At 45.3% G+C, this 15,602-nt stretch overlaps 1 protein-coding gene across 1 annotated transcript in view; it reads left to right on the forward strand.

Annotated features, from left to right (window-relative positions):
* The first annotated feature begins 770 nt into the window (after nt 1–770).
* COL17A1 (collagen type XVII alpha 1 chain) overlaps nt 771–15,602 on the forward strand; it is a 44,517-nt gene continuing 29,685 nt past the window's right edge. The window contains exons 1-9 of the mRNA XM_037496686.2: nt 771–925; nt 5,671–5,733; nt 7,954–7,998; nt 8,970–9,074; nt 10,362–10,493; nt 11,744–11,791; nt 12,633–12,668; nt 13,734–13,781; nt 15,157–15,300. Coding sequence (XP_037352583.1) covers nt 5,682–5,733; nt 7,954–7,998; nt 8,970–9,074; nt 10,362–10,493; nt 11,744–11,791; nt 12,633–12,668; nt 13,734–13,781; nt 15,157–15,300 — 610 coding nt within the window. The 5' untranslated portion in view covers nt 771–925; nt 5,671–5,681. The remainder of the gene's footprint in view (nt 926–5,670; nt 5,734–7,953; nt 7,999–8,969; nt 9,075–10,361; nt 10,494–11,743; nt 11,792–12,632; nt 12,669–13,733; nt 13,782–15,156; nt 15,301–15,602) is intronic.

The following is a 15,602-nucleotide window of genomic DNA, read 5'->3' on the forward strand; positions in this document are numbered from 1 at the left end:
GATTGGTGCAAATTGACCCTCTAAAGAAGGTTCAGGGTCTCTGGGAGTCCACACATAACTTTGGGTGTATGGAGACCACCTGGCTGCCTAATCTGAGGAGCAGGTCCTTAGAAATCTCTCTCCATTATTTATGTGACAGAACACCTAAATCCTATCACTAACATGTCTTTGGAGTCAGCATTACTATACCTGATTGCCACTTTTTAAAAATGAGGAGGAGTTCCAATTGCTTCATATTTTCAGTCATTAACATCCTATTACTAATTAGCTCACTGTTTCTCCCAGGTGGGCTCAACCTGATTTGGGTCAGGATTGGAGAAGAATGCAAAAACACATATAAAGACAGCTCTTGAATATAAATCCTCCCATCATTCTTCCAAGCTCTAACCACAGGTCCCCACATGCCTGGCTCTACCATGAATCAAGCATATTGGGGTCTTGACTATTCCCATGGCATGGCAGTTGGGGAACACCAAGTTGTGCCTGTACTGTAGCTCTAGGAAATAAGGAGATGCAATCAAAGAGCACTGCCTTTATGGCGAACCTTTGCTTCCTCTCCCCGTGGAGCCATAAATGGTCAAAGCACTAAACAGGTAGAGGAGCTTTCTGCCTCCTATAAAGTTTGATTCCTGCAGGCAGATTTTTTTTTTTAAATCCAGCAAGTGTCAGATAATTGGAAGGGTGGAGTAACGCTGTAAACCATGACACACCTTTGTCAGGACTTGTTTGGAAGCAAAGAACTGAAAGAAACAAGAGGGAGAGACTGAGAAGTGAACATTTTTGAAGGATCACTCAGCTTTAACACACCTTGACTCGGTCTGGATAAAAAAAGTGGGAAGCACTTTGTGGAGAAGAAAACGTCAGGGGAAGAGAAAGGGGGGATTTATTCAAAGTTGTTTCCAATTCCTTCAAATACTCAGACTAGGTAAGTAACAAGAAGAATTTCTGACCTTTCTCACTTCTGAGACTTTGATTTGAGGTTTGTCATTTAAAACTTACATGTTTGCTGGGAAAATTAAGATGAAGTTATGTCGTTACAAGTGTTCCAGTTGAAGTGATTGATTGATCATAAATGATTATTTTGGTTTATACATTCTGTTAAGGGTAGGTCCTTTAAAGGAGCATTAAGAAAGAGTAATCAGTATGAAAGAGAAGGAAAAGATCAGTTAAGATATATTGGACTTCTGTGGTCAGGGTTTATGTTTTGTTTTCTTTTCAGTATTGTAGGATAACTTGTGCTGTTTTATTTAGATAAGGTAAGAGATTATTATTCTTCCTTTCTCAACCTTTCTCTCTCTTCTCCTGACCTTCTTCCTCTTCCCATTTCCTTCTCTCCCCTGGACAGCAGAATACAGCTAAGAGGTGAAGTTAAAGTAATGGGAAGGGAAACTTCCAGAAGCAGTCCTCTGAGCAAAGGACTGATGTGCTTCCCAGGCCTCTGTGCTGGCAGGCTCTGATTTAGTTCAAGGGGCTGGGCCACCATTATTGTTTATCATACTTTAAAATTACTATTGACGCTAATCTAAAGTAAAGTGAATTATCTGAAATGATATAATTAGTCCAGGAATTTCCTGGGGTAAAACTTGAAACAAGGAAAAAAAAGAAAGAAAGAAATATTTTTGTCTGAGTACATACTTTTACTGGCCAATTTGGGCCAAAAAAAAATCATTTTGGGGTAAGAATTACCAGCTTAGGTATCTTGCTGGACCACATTAATTGCTAACTACAAATTACCCCTTCGCTTTTTGAAGTGCAGACAAGGCCTCTGGCACATCACTTCTTTCTGAGTAGCCTAATTCTTGGCTGTCTTATGCCTACACAATGTAGTGAGATTTTTAAAATGATATTTATTTGAAAACCGGGATTATTTCTTCTCATCCCCATCTACTCTGTCTTTCAGCAAAGGCACAGATCTAAGTTAGAATTAAAGTAAAGTAAATAAATGTCCAGCCCTGATTGGTGATCTTCAGAGACTTCAAGGAGGCCAGCTTTATTCTGAGCCCTAATAACCCCACACAAAGGATGAGTTTACAAGGGGACAGTTAAAGCAAACAGTCTTGAGTTCCGTTTGGGTAGACGCTCCCTCTTTTGGTGGAATTGACCTGCCTAAGAAATAACCAGGTCCTTAGATTATGTTACCAAAAGTCTGTGCCTGTGTGGTTGGGCTCATTTGTTATATTACATGTAGCAGGACTTCACCAAACACAGCTAGAAACAAACCAGAATAAATCGCAAAATGATCCCAGGTTCCCCACCCCAAGTTATGAAAATCAGGGATGCCAAATGGAGCAAGTAGGCGAACCTGGGTTTTGTGAAGACAGCTGGCCCCAGGGCACTGCTCTTCCTGGCTTCAGACTGCTTGGCCCTGCTATGTGAAGAGGTCGATAGATAACGGAGGGTTTCTCACGCTCTGGCCATTCTGTTGTTTTGTTTTAAAATTTATAGTATACAGAGTTTTAGAAGCTATAAGAATACTTCTTATTCCTTAGCTGACTGTACAAATATTTATTCCTAAACTAGAAAATAGAGAGGAAAAACACTTAGCTTCTCCATTCCATTCTTTGTATCACAGTCCAAGTGTTTGAGTCTTTAGCATAAACACAATGCAGGGGTTTCTATTGCTAACAGCGACTTGTCCCTTGTGTGTGTTACATCAACCATCATCGAAATCATTTTGGGGGGGGGGGTGTGACAGCATTTATATGAAGTGGAAAGAAAAAATATTTATAAAAGTAGATAAATCATTTTGAGTTGTGTTTTCTTGCATAAAAATGACATGAGATCATTTTTCACATGTTCAAAAGAACATTATGAAATAATCACAAAGCAGCCCCTTAGGGGTCTGGATGGAAATCAGCATAATTCTGGAATTGAGAACTTGAATGACCTGCTCATTCTTCGTTGAAACAGCCAAGAAGTTAAAAGTCAAGCTATTTGCTTCCAGTCAGTGGTGCTTTGGAAAGTAGGGTAGTGGCGAGCATCCCTGTGAGAGGCAGGCTCTGGCACGTACCTGGGCATGTAACCTTCCTTTCTGTAACATTACACTTCTCAAAACTATCAGCACTTAAATGGCTTGAAAAGGAAGTCTGTGGGAATACCATAGGTTCCATGGGATGATCCCAGTCCAGGAATTGTGCCTCAACTCTCATTTCCCATTTGATAACTCATTTAAAGAGTTTCCTTTCACATTTGATTTAAAAGAATCCATCTTCCAGCACATCCCTGCCACTTCAGACTCTCAGCCTGGGAGAGAAGTTAGGTAAAAACAATAGAGATTTACCATGTGTATTTCAGGTCCAGGAAGTCATTCCCTGTGGTCATGGGACACAGTCACTGAGGGCCTTCATGTTGAGAGAGAGGCAGGGGCCCATCTACCTGAACTTACCAAGGGCACGCTGTGCCCCAATGTCCCTGGCAGTGAGGACCGCCAGGCTGCAGGAAACATCTGGTTTCTCAGTAGGCTGTCTCATCATGCCCTCTGGAAACTGGGAAACCCTTGCACTTTTGCTGTAGATCTGGGGGCTCCACCATTGAAACTTAAGAAAAAGATGAGAGGACCTAGAAATACCTGTTACTTTTCTGGGTACAGAAAGAACAAGAACACTTGCCAGATTTGCTGCCTGGACTCTGAGACTCAGAAAATGGAGCTGCCATCAGTTTGCCTTGATGGACAAGTGGAACAAGCTGGTGATTCTCAAATTGATAGCTGCCGGCAGCAACTTTTATAAAAGGATCAAAAAAGGCCATAACTGTGGAAGAGAAAGTTCCCATAGGCTGTTATGAAACTGATCCTTTCAGAATAATATTCCACATCCATTCAGTTGCCATTGCAAGCAGGTCCCAATGGTCAGCCAGGTGCATCTGTGTGTTTAATTTCCAGATTGCCCCCACAGCTCATGACAAATTAAAAAAATTAAAAGGCAGAAAGGCAAAGTTACCAAAGCCAACTAATGTTTAAAAAACAAAGGATTTTAAAGAGGTTGTCCAATTGTAGGCAGCTAGATTTGTATGACATAAGTCATACAGGTAATGGCTAGAATGCAGACATAGTCACAGGCCAGGTTTGGTCTCCTAATGAGGTTGGGCTCTCTTGTAAAACTGTTTATGGAGGTTCCCCCACCGCCCGCCACAGCCCCCAGGCTCTGGGGAGCATACCTGCGAAGACCTTCTGTGGCTTCTCAGATCCAGCCAGCAGTTTTTCCATGATGCTTCATTCCTTGCCTAGAGCTGCGTTTAAGAAACTCTGATGAGCAAGAAGTTGGCACATTCAATCAGGCCCTAAAGCTAACTGTGTTGATCTTGGTTCATTTCCCAGCTAGTTGACCAGCTGGTCTCCTCTGGTCTTGGTTTTCAGCAGAGATGTCACTCAGGGCCTCATTATGACTCTTATGGGTCCTCGACACTTCTGCCTTTGTGGATCCCTTCATTCATTTAAATAAAACGAAGTCAAAAACCCAACTTTTAAACATTATATTTTGAAACTGCTTTGGAAGGATGCAATCCAGGTTAGATTATGTGCATTTTTCCTTCCAATTTTAAAAAGAAATCAAAACATTGTTGCGGGTCCCTGAAAGGGACTGGGCCCTGTGCCCATCGCACCTAACAGGAAAGTCGGCACTTAAGCAACCTGGAAGGCAAAAAAGGTCAAAAGGAGAGATTTTGAAGCAAGGGGTGTAATTCTAAGATCCACTCTGAACTGTACTCAGGGTAGACTAGGAAGAAGGGGAAGGGAGGGAATTAGACAGAGCCACAGGGGAAACCAGATTTCAAAGCCTTTCAGGACGGGGTCTGGAAACCACAGAAAAGAGAGCCCACTCGGGACAGAGAGTGGGCTACACTGCCCGGTGTTTAGCCTTGAGTCCCTCCAGCTGCCTCGCTCCTTGCTGTCAGCCCTGCCTCATTCCAGCTGCACTGCTGGACACAGGGGAAGGGCTCGCAGTGATTTTCCTTTCCAGAAGCAGAGTAGAGTGAAGGGAGAACACAGATAACACATGAAAACACACATTTTCTATACATTTCCACAGACTTTACACATTTCCTTCACATTTTTTTCCTACTTATATCTGCAAATATATCTACGGGGCTGGGTTTGTTAGAAGGAAAAAGTTTCATATTGTGAAAATTTCCATACAAATATGACAACTTTAATGATTTTTATCCTGATCTAAATCCATCAGACATCATCTCACATCTTACCTCCAAATAATGAAACATGAATGTCGTATATGTGTAGAGCTCCATATAGAACACTGAACATTATGGGATGCATCAGAATGATTAGCTGAAAGCACTGAGTGCTTGGACAAAACCCTTCAGCTATTGGTGGCTTTGGCAAAAAACCGTGGTTCTACAGTCCATGGCCACTGAGCCACATCTCCTATGCAAGCTCTTCCTTTTAGTGCTCAACAGGAGGCAGCTTGGCCAACGACACTGTGAAAAATAAGATTTCCAGGGGAATAGATTCCAAAGGGGGATTCTGTTATAAGTGATGCAAGAAGGAGAAATGACTCTTGTAAAAAGTATGCACATGAAATAATTATGCCTTGAATTCTAGGTATCAAGTCTTTGGTTCTCAACGTGAATGGTAGGGACCTATACTTACTAAATGTGATGGTAAGAGTCATGAGTCATGGTCTGTCTAGCCCTTTTTTTTTTTTTTTTTTTGGGCAGGTGGTTATGGTATGGACGTAAACAAGAAAACCAAACAAGAAGGCACCGAAATCACCGAGAGACGTAAGAGCACATATATGTCATTATAAAGGCAATAAAACACTTGGAAAGACTAAATAATTCACTCCTAATTCTAAAACACTTGGAAAGACTAAATAATTCACTCCTAATTCTACCATAATTACTGCATTTTTTCTATTTTTATTTTTGTGTGTGTGCTTTTTAGTTATAGAACCCTTTCTTTCTGATTTTTTCCACTGTATCTTTTAAAATACATTCCCAAGTAGATTTTATTCCTTCCTGTAAAATGACATTTCTAATTTTTAAATTAGCATTATTTGCCATCAAAATGTGTTCAGCTTTTAGTTCAAAGGTAAGGATTGCCATTTCAATGCAATTTTTGCAATCAATATTTTTAATGTCTGGACAGTATTCTTTTGGAATAAATTTGCCATGTTTTATTTAACCATTTCCTTATCTAGGGATACTGGGGGACAGAAAGAAACCCCATTATTACAGGAACAAGGTTGGCATAACAATAGTATCAGTTGCTGAAAATTGAAAAAAGATACATTTCCTGTGTGAAACTGCCCAAATGATAAATTCAGAGACATTTAAACTGTCCCCGTAGCAACTCTAATTCTTTCACTTATGCTGTGACTTTCAAGTATCTCCAATAAAAAAAAAAGTCTGACTCCACAGCCGTGGAACTTTAGGCTAAGAAATAATTTATTTTTATGTGTCAAAGAATCCCAAAGGTGCATACAATGAGAGGCTTAGTGAAAGCTCAAGGACTATTATTCAAATCAAGCTGCCATTTTAGTCTGAAAACCCATTTCCTTTTTATGCATTGAAAGCTGTTTCTGCTACATTCATAACCCTGTGTTCCTGCCAGGACAAGTTAACTAGGAAAATGCAGTGTGAAGGAAGAAGGGGTGCGTGGGGCGAGGGTAGTAAGACTGGTGTGAAATGGAGCCATTCCAGCCTCGAAGCTTAAAATGGCACAAAATGATCCTGCACCATCTCCTTCTACCCTTTCCTCCCTTCACCCCTAAGCCCCCATGCACACGTGCATGCATACCACTCACATGCACATATCTGGGCAGGGCGCAAGTTTGCTTTCAAAGACCAGCGACCTTAGCAATTAGGTGCTCCTCCTTGTCCAGCACAGAGGGAGGTGGCAGGGATGGTCAAGGTCACTACCACAAAACTGACCCCACTATGGTTTCAGGGATCTACCCACTTTCCCATGAGAGAGGGGAAGGGTGACTCAGGAAAGCAAGCTGTCTTTCTTTTGACTGGCATTTAAAAATGCAGGAAGCTTTTATTCACTCCGAGGACCTAGCACCCTCACTGGGAGCCTAATGAAGCTCAATTTGGGAGACAAGGGGGCTGAATCTTTTTTTTTTTTTTTTAAGATTTATTTATTTATTTATTTATACAAGCACTGGGTACAGTTAGAAGCGCAGGAGGGTGAGAGAATTCACCAGAGCCAGAGAGGGGAACAGAACAGGCAGACCAATGAAATACACTGCTGAGGGGAGCAGCAGGCGCGGCAGGAGAGGTCTGCGTGCCATGTGGGACCCTTGCCCGGTGGTCAGGGATCAAACCAGTGCTGCAGAGGCTGCGGGCAGCTTTGCAGCCCGGCGCTCAACCACTGAGCCACCAGGGGAGGCCCAAGGGGGCTGAATCTTCAAGTCTGTCATGACATTCACTATCCTAGATCTCACTAAAGACCAAGTGTGATCTTCCCAGATCCCTTACCAACTCACACTTCGGGGTAGCCCAGGACAATTTAGAATGAATTATGATGCTCTTCAAACACCCCCAAATTCATACAAAAAGTACAAGATGATAATCATTTCACCCTATCAGGGTGAAATCAGCCAGAATGATGCACTGGTCCCAGCTGGACCAGTGACTATTGGAAAGGGGCAGGGGAGAACAACACTTGAGCAAGACTCAAGTGTCTGGTCCTCTGTCAAAACAGATCCAGGCCTGGACTGGATGTAATTGCTAAAGAGAGACATCGATGCCAGGACGATTCTTTTCTCAAATCAGTTGGTAACTAACTACTTTTGGTGCCAAAGGGATAGTAACTTACTGTTCAGGTACAGTAAGCCACATTGTTATTGCACATATATTCATGTATGGTGGAGGGGGGCACGGACCTTCCAACACAAGTATGTAAGATTCTGAGCCCATCACAGACAACAGGCTTTGCCAAAAAGTGGGGGAATCAATGCATTAATTAGGATTCCATCTTTTCTTTGTCTTTTCTAGTCATCACGGAAACAGTAACTACAAGACTTACGTCTTTACCTCCAAGTAAGTGACTATCTCCAGAGCTTTCTTCTCAGTGAGTCAAGTGTGAAGGGTTCCACCTGGAATACTTTCTGTAAGGACTCACCCTCCTGCTGAGTAAATTCAAAATATCCCAAATCTTTTTTAACAGCTATATCAACATTCACTTCTATTCCACAAAATCCAGCAGTTTGAAGTGTACAATTCAATGGTGCCTAATGTATCTACAGAGTTGTGTAGCTACTGCAGTCACCTAATTGTGGGGCATTTCCATCACGCCAAAAAGAAACCCAGGGTCACTAGCACTCAGTCCCTATCTCCCTCTCCTCTCCCTAGCCCCTGAAAAACACCAATCTACTTTTCATCTCCATAGATTTGTCCTACCTGGACACTAAAATGGAAATCTCATCCAACCTGAGCATAGGGTGGGGAAGTCCAGTCAGACTTTGTATTGAATCCACATTTTTTGTCAGGAGGCTCTTAGGTTTAGTGGATTCTGAAATGGAGGTCTGCACCCCCCTGGAGGCCTGGCTCACAGGGTGGGTGGGGGAAGGGGCCACATCAGCAGTTAGGAAGCAGCATGGGCTGCCAGATGGAGCACAGAGCTGTACTCACCCCTCCAACATTTCTAGGGGCTGCCACTTCTGGGGCACTGGCCAGGCATTTGGAAAATATAAGCCTAACCCAGGCCCTGACCTCAAGCAGCTTCTATCACTCAGATGCCTTTTCTAATATTATATTTTCCTAATAAGCAATGTGTTATGCCTTACCTAGAAGACACTGCTTTTAAATATGGAAGAATATTTGCTCTTGATATCTGTATTAAAAACAAACAAAATGAAACATGGCCTCTTGCACTCTGCAGTACAGTGGGGAAGGGACCCCAGTCAAGAGCGTCAGGGGAGAAAGCAGGGAAGGCCTCCACAGGGCTGGGGATAAGCGAGCCCCCAGGACTGACTCCACTGGTAAATTTTTCTTGCTCCTTGTTTCTGCAGAAGGAGGGACCAGCAATGGCTACGCTAAAACGGGCTCTCTTGGTGGAGGGAGCCGGCTGGAGAAACAGAGCCTGACCCATGGCAGCAGCGGGTACATAAACTCAAGTGAGTGCCTGTGAGCAGGAGAGCAGCGTGGGTGGTGGTGGTGGGGGGGAGAGAAAGTTGGGTGAGGAGTCCTGAGAGCAGGAGGAGGAGGTGGTGGTGGAGGAGGAAGAGGAGTACACTGTTTGCCATCCATTCTAAAAGCCCCAGGGAGCTGCATAAAGGACACGCAACCCAGCAAAGATAAGACTTTCAAGTCATCCGCATCTGAATCCCACTTAATGAAAATGATCGCCTTTTCATTAAGTCCCATTATAAATAATAATTATCAACAAGGCTTCATAGGGAGGCAGCTTCATTCCCACTAAATCATTGTCTTTGCACCATTTCTTAGAGAGGGGCGTGATGTCTGAGGGTTTACAATTTGAATGAACAACAACAAAGGAAGCTTAACAATTAGGTTATGGTGCTAAGGCAACGTGGGGACATCCAATTCAACACTGTAGAGCTTCCTAGGGAAGCACTCTCACCACTGCTTTCAAAGAGGAACGATATCAGGCCTCCCTGGTGGTGGCCTAGGGGTTAAGTCTCAGCACTATGACCCCTAAAGCCTGAGTTCCATCAGGGCCTGGGGATGGGGGGGCTAGCCCATACATGGCACAGCAGCCCTCTTTTGTCTCCTGTCTCACCCGCTGCTCCCCTCAGGAGTGTATTTTAGTAAATCTGTCTATTCTGCTCCCCACTCTGTCTCTGGTGAATCCTCTCACCCCCTGCACCTCTGGCCTACACCCCTGATCGTCTATGCCAAAATTAAAAAAATGAGTAAAATAAAATTATAAAACAAAGCAAGGAAAAATGCAAAACAGAAAGCAGAAACCACATCCACAACACCTGAGGGCATTTACAAAATCTTGGAGCAACACTAGAAACCCAAGACACACAAGCAACAGGGCGCCCAAGGGAACAAGACATGCAAGCAACTAGGCGCCCAAGGGAAGCACCTGCTTTATCCATTGAGGACCACTTTAGATTTTTATCTCCCAGCCCACCAGCAGCACCCTAGGATTAAATGCCAGGTCTTCAAAAGAAACCCCACCACAGCCTCTGGTCTCCACAGGCTCTGGCCACTTCCAGAAAGGACCAACCTACCTTCCAGAGTCAACCTGGGACAGGCAATGGCATTTATTTAAGGGCCCCAAAAGGCTGAGGCAGACCCTTTCCCTCCTCTCACTCCTGTAACGGGCGCTGTCCCCTGAGGATTCACTTCTGTTCACGCAGCCCATGAGAACACTTGGCATGGCCAGATGCTGCTGTGCTGACCAGAGGCTTTATGTCTCTCCCCACCTGCAGGTGGAAGCATGCGGGGCAACGCCTCCACCTCCAGCTACAGGAGGGCCCACTCGCCTGCCGCCACTCTTTCTAACTCTCCAGCCTCCACCTTTGAGAGGAAAACTCATGTCACCCGCCATGGAACATACGAAGGTAGGAACCTCACAGGCTTTAAAAGAAAACTACCTCTTCCCCAAGGAACTTGGCTTATCCTTCGAGGATTTAAGTGTTGGCCTCCTGCATTAGCCTGTATCTACCCCTCCCCTTCTCCCCATGTTTCCTTCATTTCTTTTCTGGACTCAGGTTTACTTGGAGGTTTCCCTGACTCATTCATTTGTTCATCCATTCATCCATTTACTCACTTTGTCAACGTGTATTTTATCAAGTATCAACCATGTGTTCGACACCATGTGGAATGCCTTGATGGATGCTTAAATGATCCATTTGTGGATCTTATCTTCAAGGAGTCTGTAGTGTAGTTTGTCTATAATAGAGAAGTTAAGGTGACAGATAAAAACTGCCATGCAAGCTAAGTCTTGTCCTTTCCAGCTGAGTCTTCAGGAAGGACTCAAAGGGGAGGTGGCATCTGAGCTGGGCCTTCATGATGTGAAGACTGTGATATCGCTGGAGAGCAGGGGCGTGCTGGGCTGCGGGGGCATCAACCCAGCAATGATAGGCAGGAGCCACAGGGCTTAGGCAATTAGCAGCAGTAGTGCTCTGTGAAGAGGGATTGAGGGACTTAGGTTTGGTGTTCAGTTAGGATGCCTGGACTTAATCCTACACACAGTGGGAAACCACAGAGATTTTTGAGCAAGAGTCAATCATGGTTGAGGTCCAACATTTGTACTATGGAAGACACATGCAGGAAGAATAGGGAGGAAAGAGGCTGACCACAGTGACAAGTTATAAGGTGATTGATAGTCCAGGGAAGGGACTACTTGATTGGGATTAGGGTGGAAGCAATGAGGCTAAAGGCAGAAAAATGATAAGGTATTATAGGGGAGAAACTGACAGGTTCAATGACTGATTAAATGGTGGGAAAAGGGAGACAAAGGACCCAGCGATTCCACTGAGATTTCAAACACAGGTGGTTGAGCTCATGATGGTAGCAGGTGGAGGCTGCCATGTGGGTGAGTTCAGGTATTTGTCCTGAGTTAGAGCTGCTGGCACAGCTGCCTTGTGGGGGTAACAAGTGGGTGGTGGGGCATATGAAGTTGATGCCCAATTTGGAATCATTCACAAAGAGATGTTAGCAGAAGTTGGAATATTGAAAGAGTTGGTGAAGGCAGATGGTATAAAAACAGAAGGGAGCAAAGGAAGACAGATGTCGTCGCGAGGAGAGGGAAGAGTCAGAGAACACACAGATGAGGCCGTTTGTACTAAGTATTTTATCCTTTATCCAGGGAGTTCCAGTGGCAACTCTTCTCCTGAGTATCCTCGGAAGGAATTTGGTATGCACTTTGCTTATTTTCCAAAAAAAGGAGGCGCTGGGACAAGCGTCTGTGGGTGGGGGGACATCAGGAATTAAACAGATTCTTCTGAAGGAGTTTGACCTGTGCACATCTGCTTCCCCTTGCTCTTCATCCTGAAGCACCTGCAGGGGACTGTAAGCCACTCTAACTTGCTGTCATAAGACTTTGTTCATAACACTATTGAAATAGCCACCTATTCATACAAGACTCAGGCTTGGATAGCTCGGCCTAAGGCCCAGCAATAGTTGTAGAATGTTTCCGCCCACAAGACTCAAAGAGCAGGGGTTAGAACACGAATGCCAGCCACCCAGCCTATCCCCACCACCACCACCACAGCTAGAGTCAGAGGGGCACGTTTTAGGTCCCGTGAGACCCCGGCTGTATCTTCATGTGGCCTGTGACCCACGTTCTTGGATTCTCACTGTTTATATGAATTGCTGATAGGATCATAGATTGCACAATGATTATAATCTTATTTATTTGCTCATAGTGGCAAAACCTAAGGCAATCTGTAACAAAAAAACCATGGCAAGATCCAGCAGTCTTTGAAACAGCTGATGAATCATGCCCCCAAATGATTTCCCTAGCTGACCTAACACATGAAGTGTGAGCTAACTGGACATTCACCTAGCTAACTCAGTACCCAAGTGCACAGGGGCCTTGGCTATGTGATCATCTTTTATGAAGCATTCACTACCCTTAAAGGCGCCTACCTAGATATTAAGCCCCTTCCCCCATCCAACTAGATCTACTGCCACATCAGAAATCATTTAGCATGCCACCTCTTCCATGTGCCTGATTACTTTTCTTTGTTTCTCAGCATCATCTTCAACCAGAGGACGGAGCCAAACTCGAGGTGAGCTCTGGCGCCAGGTTCACTTCTGTTCATTCGACAAGTATTTTCTGAGCATCTAAGGTGTTCCCATCCTTCAGCCAAGAAACGAGAAGAGTAGAAGGCCTGAAGAAGGCCTGCTTCCTGCCTGCCCTCTAGGGGCTCACAGCATCCTGGGAATCTACATGAGGGGATAGTTTTGACAGTGGTCCAATCAGCCACAGAGGCAGGATGAAAACACATGGTAATGACCACGTGACACAGCTTGTTCCACTATGGATCCCCCGAAGATGCTGGGCCACATCTGGTTTCAAGCCTAGTCTCCTGGTAGACTTTAACAAGATGTACTGTAATTGCCTCCATGCACCAAAAAACAAGCAAAAGTCTTTCAAATTACTCCAGGGCAGGAAGGGCTCCATGACAGTTTTGTACCCTCCTCATCTGCCCCCAGGATAAGGCTCCAGGAGGGACACGTGGTCCTGGGGAAAGCTCAAGTGGCAAGTCTGGCCAGGGCGGTGTGGGGCACGTATGGGGCTGCACTGAAGGCAGAGCTCTTCACGGGCTCTCTCTGACCAGCCTGGACTTCTTATGGGCCTGTGTGCTGGCACCCAAAAGTCGGGAACAAACCCATCACCCACAAATGTAGGATGACAGTAGAAAGATGCCAAAGTGCCACCCCAAGTTAACTGAACATGTTAAACTATCCACTTTCTGCCATTCCCACTTCTAAAGAGGCCAAAATGGCTAAGTAAACACAATAGGTTTTAGAATTCTATGGTCCAGGCAATTGGTGCATGGGCAAAGGAAAGGGGGTTAACCCTTGTTGATTGTTATGGAACCTCTCAGTTCAGCCTGGGATTTCATCAGAACATCTCCAGGTGGCTGCAAGGTGCGCAGTGGGCAGGTTGGGCAAGGGAGATGACATCTCTTTTTAAGCAGCTCTCATCCTGGGGACACTAAGGCTTCTTGTTCCCAGGACACAGAGCTCTCACGCAACCCAAAGATTCACCTACTGCTTGGAGCTCAGTGTCAGGCACTATGAGCCAAGCTTATTCATTCACATCTCTCTTCATCTCTTCCCTTGAACAGAGAGTGAAATCCGAGTTCGACTGCAGAGTGCATCTCCATCTACCCGATGTAAGTGGTCACTGTCGTGGTCTTGCTGAAAAGAAAGGCTCCAGGAAGCCAGGCTCACATGTGCATGCAAGTGCATGTGTGTGCATGTATATGCATGTGTGCGCTTTCGCTCAGCCATAAAATATCTCTAAGGTTCTTCTGGAGTTGGACCCTAGGCTAGGCGCAGGGGCTGAGGAGCTGAGTAAGTCAATCCCGGAGCTTAGTATTTCACAGACTAATGGGAGACAAGTCACCAACTATGACCCTCAAGGAGCTCAGGGGGCAGGGGCCACAGAACACTTCCTGGGTTGGTATCGCTTGAAGGGAGACTGAAAGGTGGATCAGTTAGGCTCAGTGCTACAGGAGACTCTGAGGAACACATGATGAGACTTGAGAGGATAGTGCAGTGTGGCTGAAGGGAAAGGAGCAGGAGGGGATGCGATGGGATAGGAAAGATTAGAGGAGAGTCAGAAGTACAGTGTAACTTGAACTTTATCTCGAACATCAGGATTTCCCCAGTGTCTGCCAGGCTTAACTCCTTTGTTCACGGTACAGATTATCTGACAACATTTGGAAATGAGTCAACTGTTAGGGCAGAAGCCAAGTACTAATAACAGGAGGAGAAAAAGTGGTCTGGGGCTCAGGAAACAGTCTGGATCCAAAGAGTGAGCGCCTGGGGCCCTGGGGCTGAAGCACGGCTTAAGGCCTTCTCACCCGAGTCCTTCCAGGGCGCGAGCCCTTAGGACAGAGTTCTCAGGAGAAGAGGTGCCTGGACACCCTCCAGTACATGCTGTCTGCAAATCTGTTTGTCTTCTGTTCCATACTGCCTTTGCCTGATGCCCCCCTCCTTCATGTACCAACTTGGTAGGCACAGAGAGCTTGCTACACCAGTTCACTTGCTACGAATATTACCAGCCATTCCGAACTCACATGAAAGCCGTAAAACATTTAGGCATTATGGGCCACAAATTCCTTTTGACACACTAGGAACATACAGGAGCTGACACCACCATCGAACCATTTGTTTTCAAGGAGCCTGGTTCTCTGAAGGCCCTGGGGTGTGTCTCCCCCAGTCCCACCTAGGATGATGGGCTTCTAGCCAAAGAATCACCTCTCTGCTGTCTGAGCAGATTCTAATTAGGAAATATCTTCTGAAGACTCTGACCTCCTTGTAGAGACACCCTACATATGAGACCATTAATATTACAAAGTACAGGCTAATAGGGTTATAAATTGACAAAGTGTAAAAATTAAAATGCTTAACAAAAGGTCCCCGCATGCGAAACAGGTGCCATCCTCCCTCGTATTCACAATGCTGCAGTGGTTCCTCCGTCCACACTCAGACTCAGGAGAGGATCCTGGGCCCAGTGGGAAATTTCGGGCATTTTTTTTCCAGGGACAGAACTGGATGATGTTAAGCGTTTGCTCAAGGGGAGCCGATCAGCCAGCGTGAGCCCTACCCGGAACTCCTCCAACACACTCCCCATCCCCAAGAAAGGCACCGTGGAGACCAAAACAGTGAAGGCCAGTTCCCAGTCAGGTGAGTCCCACAGCCCCCAGCTGCCAGGGGAAAGGGAACAAGGTGGCGGGTTTGCCATGGCCATACCCATGGTGCCCTGGAACATGGCAGAGCCTTTGCCAAGCACTGAGCCTCTGTTTGTGCAGCGTGAAGATGTGGACTCTGCTCTTCTTCTCCATTTGGTCAGCTATCCCGTGTGCACACTGTACATGGCTCTAGGCCCTAGAGCTCGACATCTCCTGGGAATATGATGGCCAGCTCCCCAAACCAGCTGGGGACAGCTGGAGAAAGCTGTCATGTTTTCACTCACTCAGCAGAGATTC

The sequence above is a fragment of the Talpa occidentalis genome, unplaced genomic scaffold, assembly GCF_014898055.3.
Source record: "Talpa occidentalis isolate TD23 unplaced genomic scaffold, MPIMG_talOcc4v2.1 talOcc4.8, whole genome shotgun sequence".
Lineage (NCBI taxonomy): Eukaryota > Metazoa > Chordata > Mammalia > Eulipotyphla > Talpidae > Talpa > Talpa occidentalis.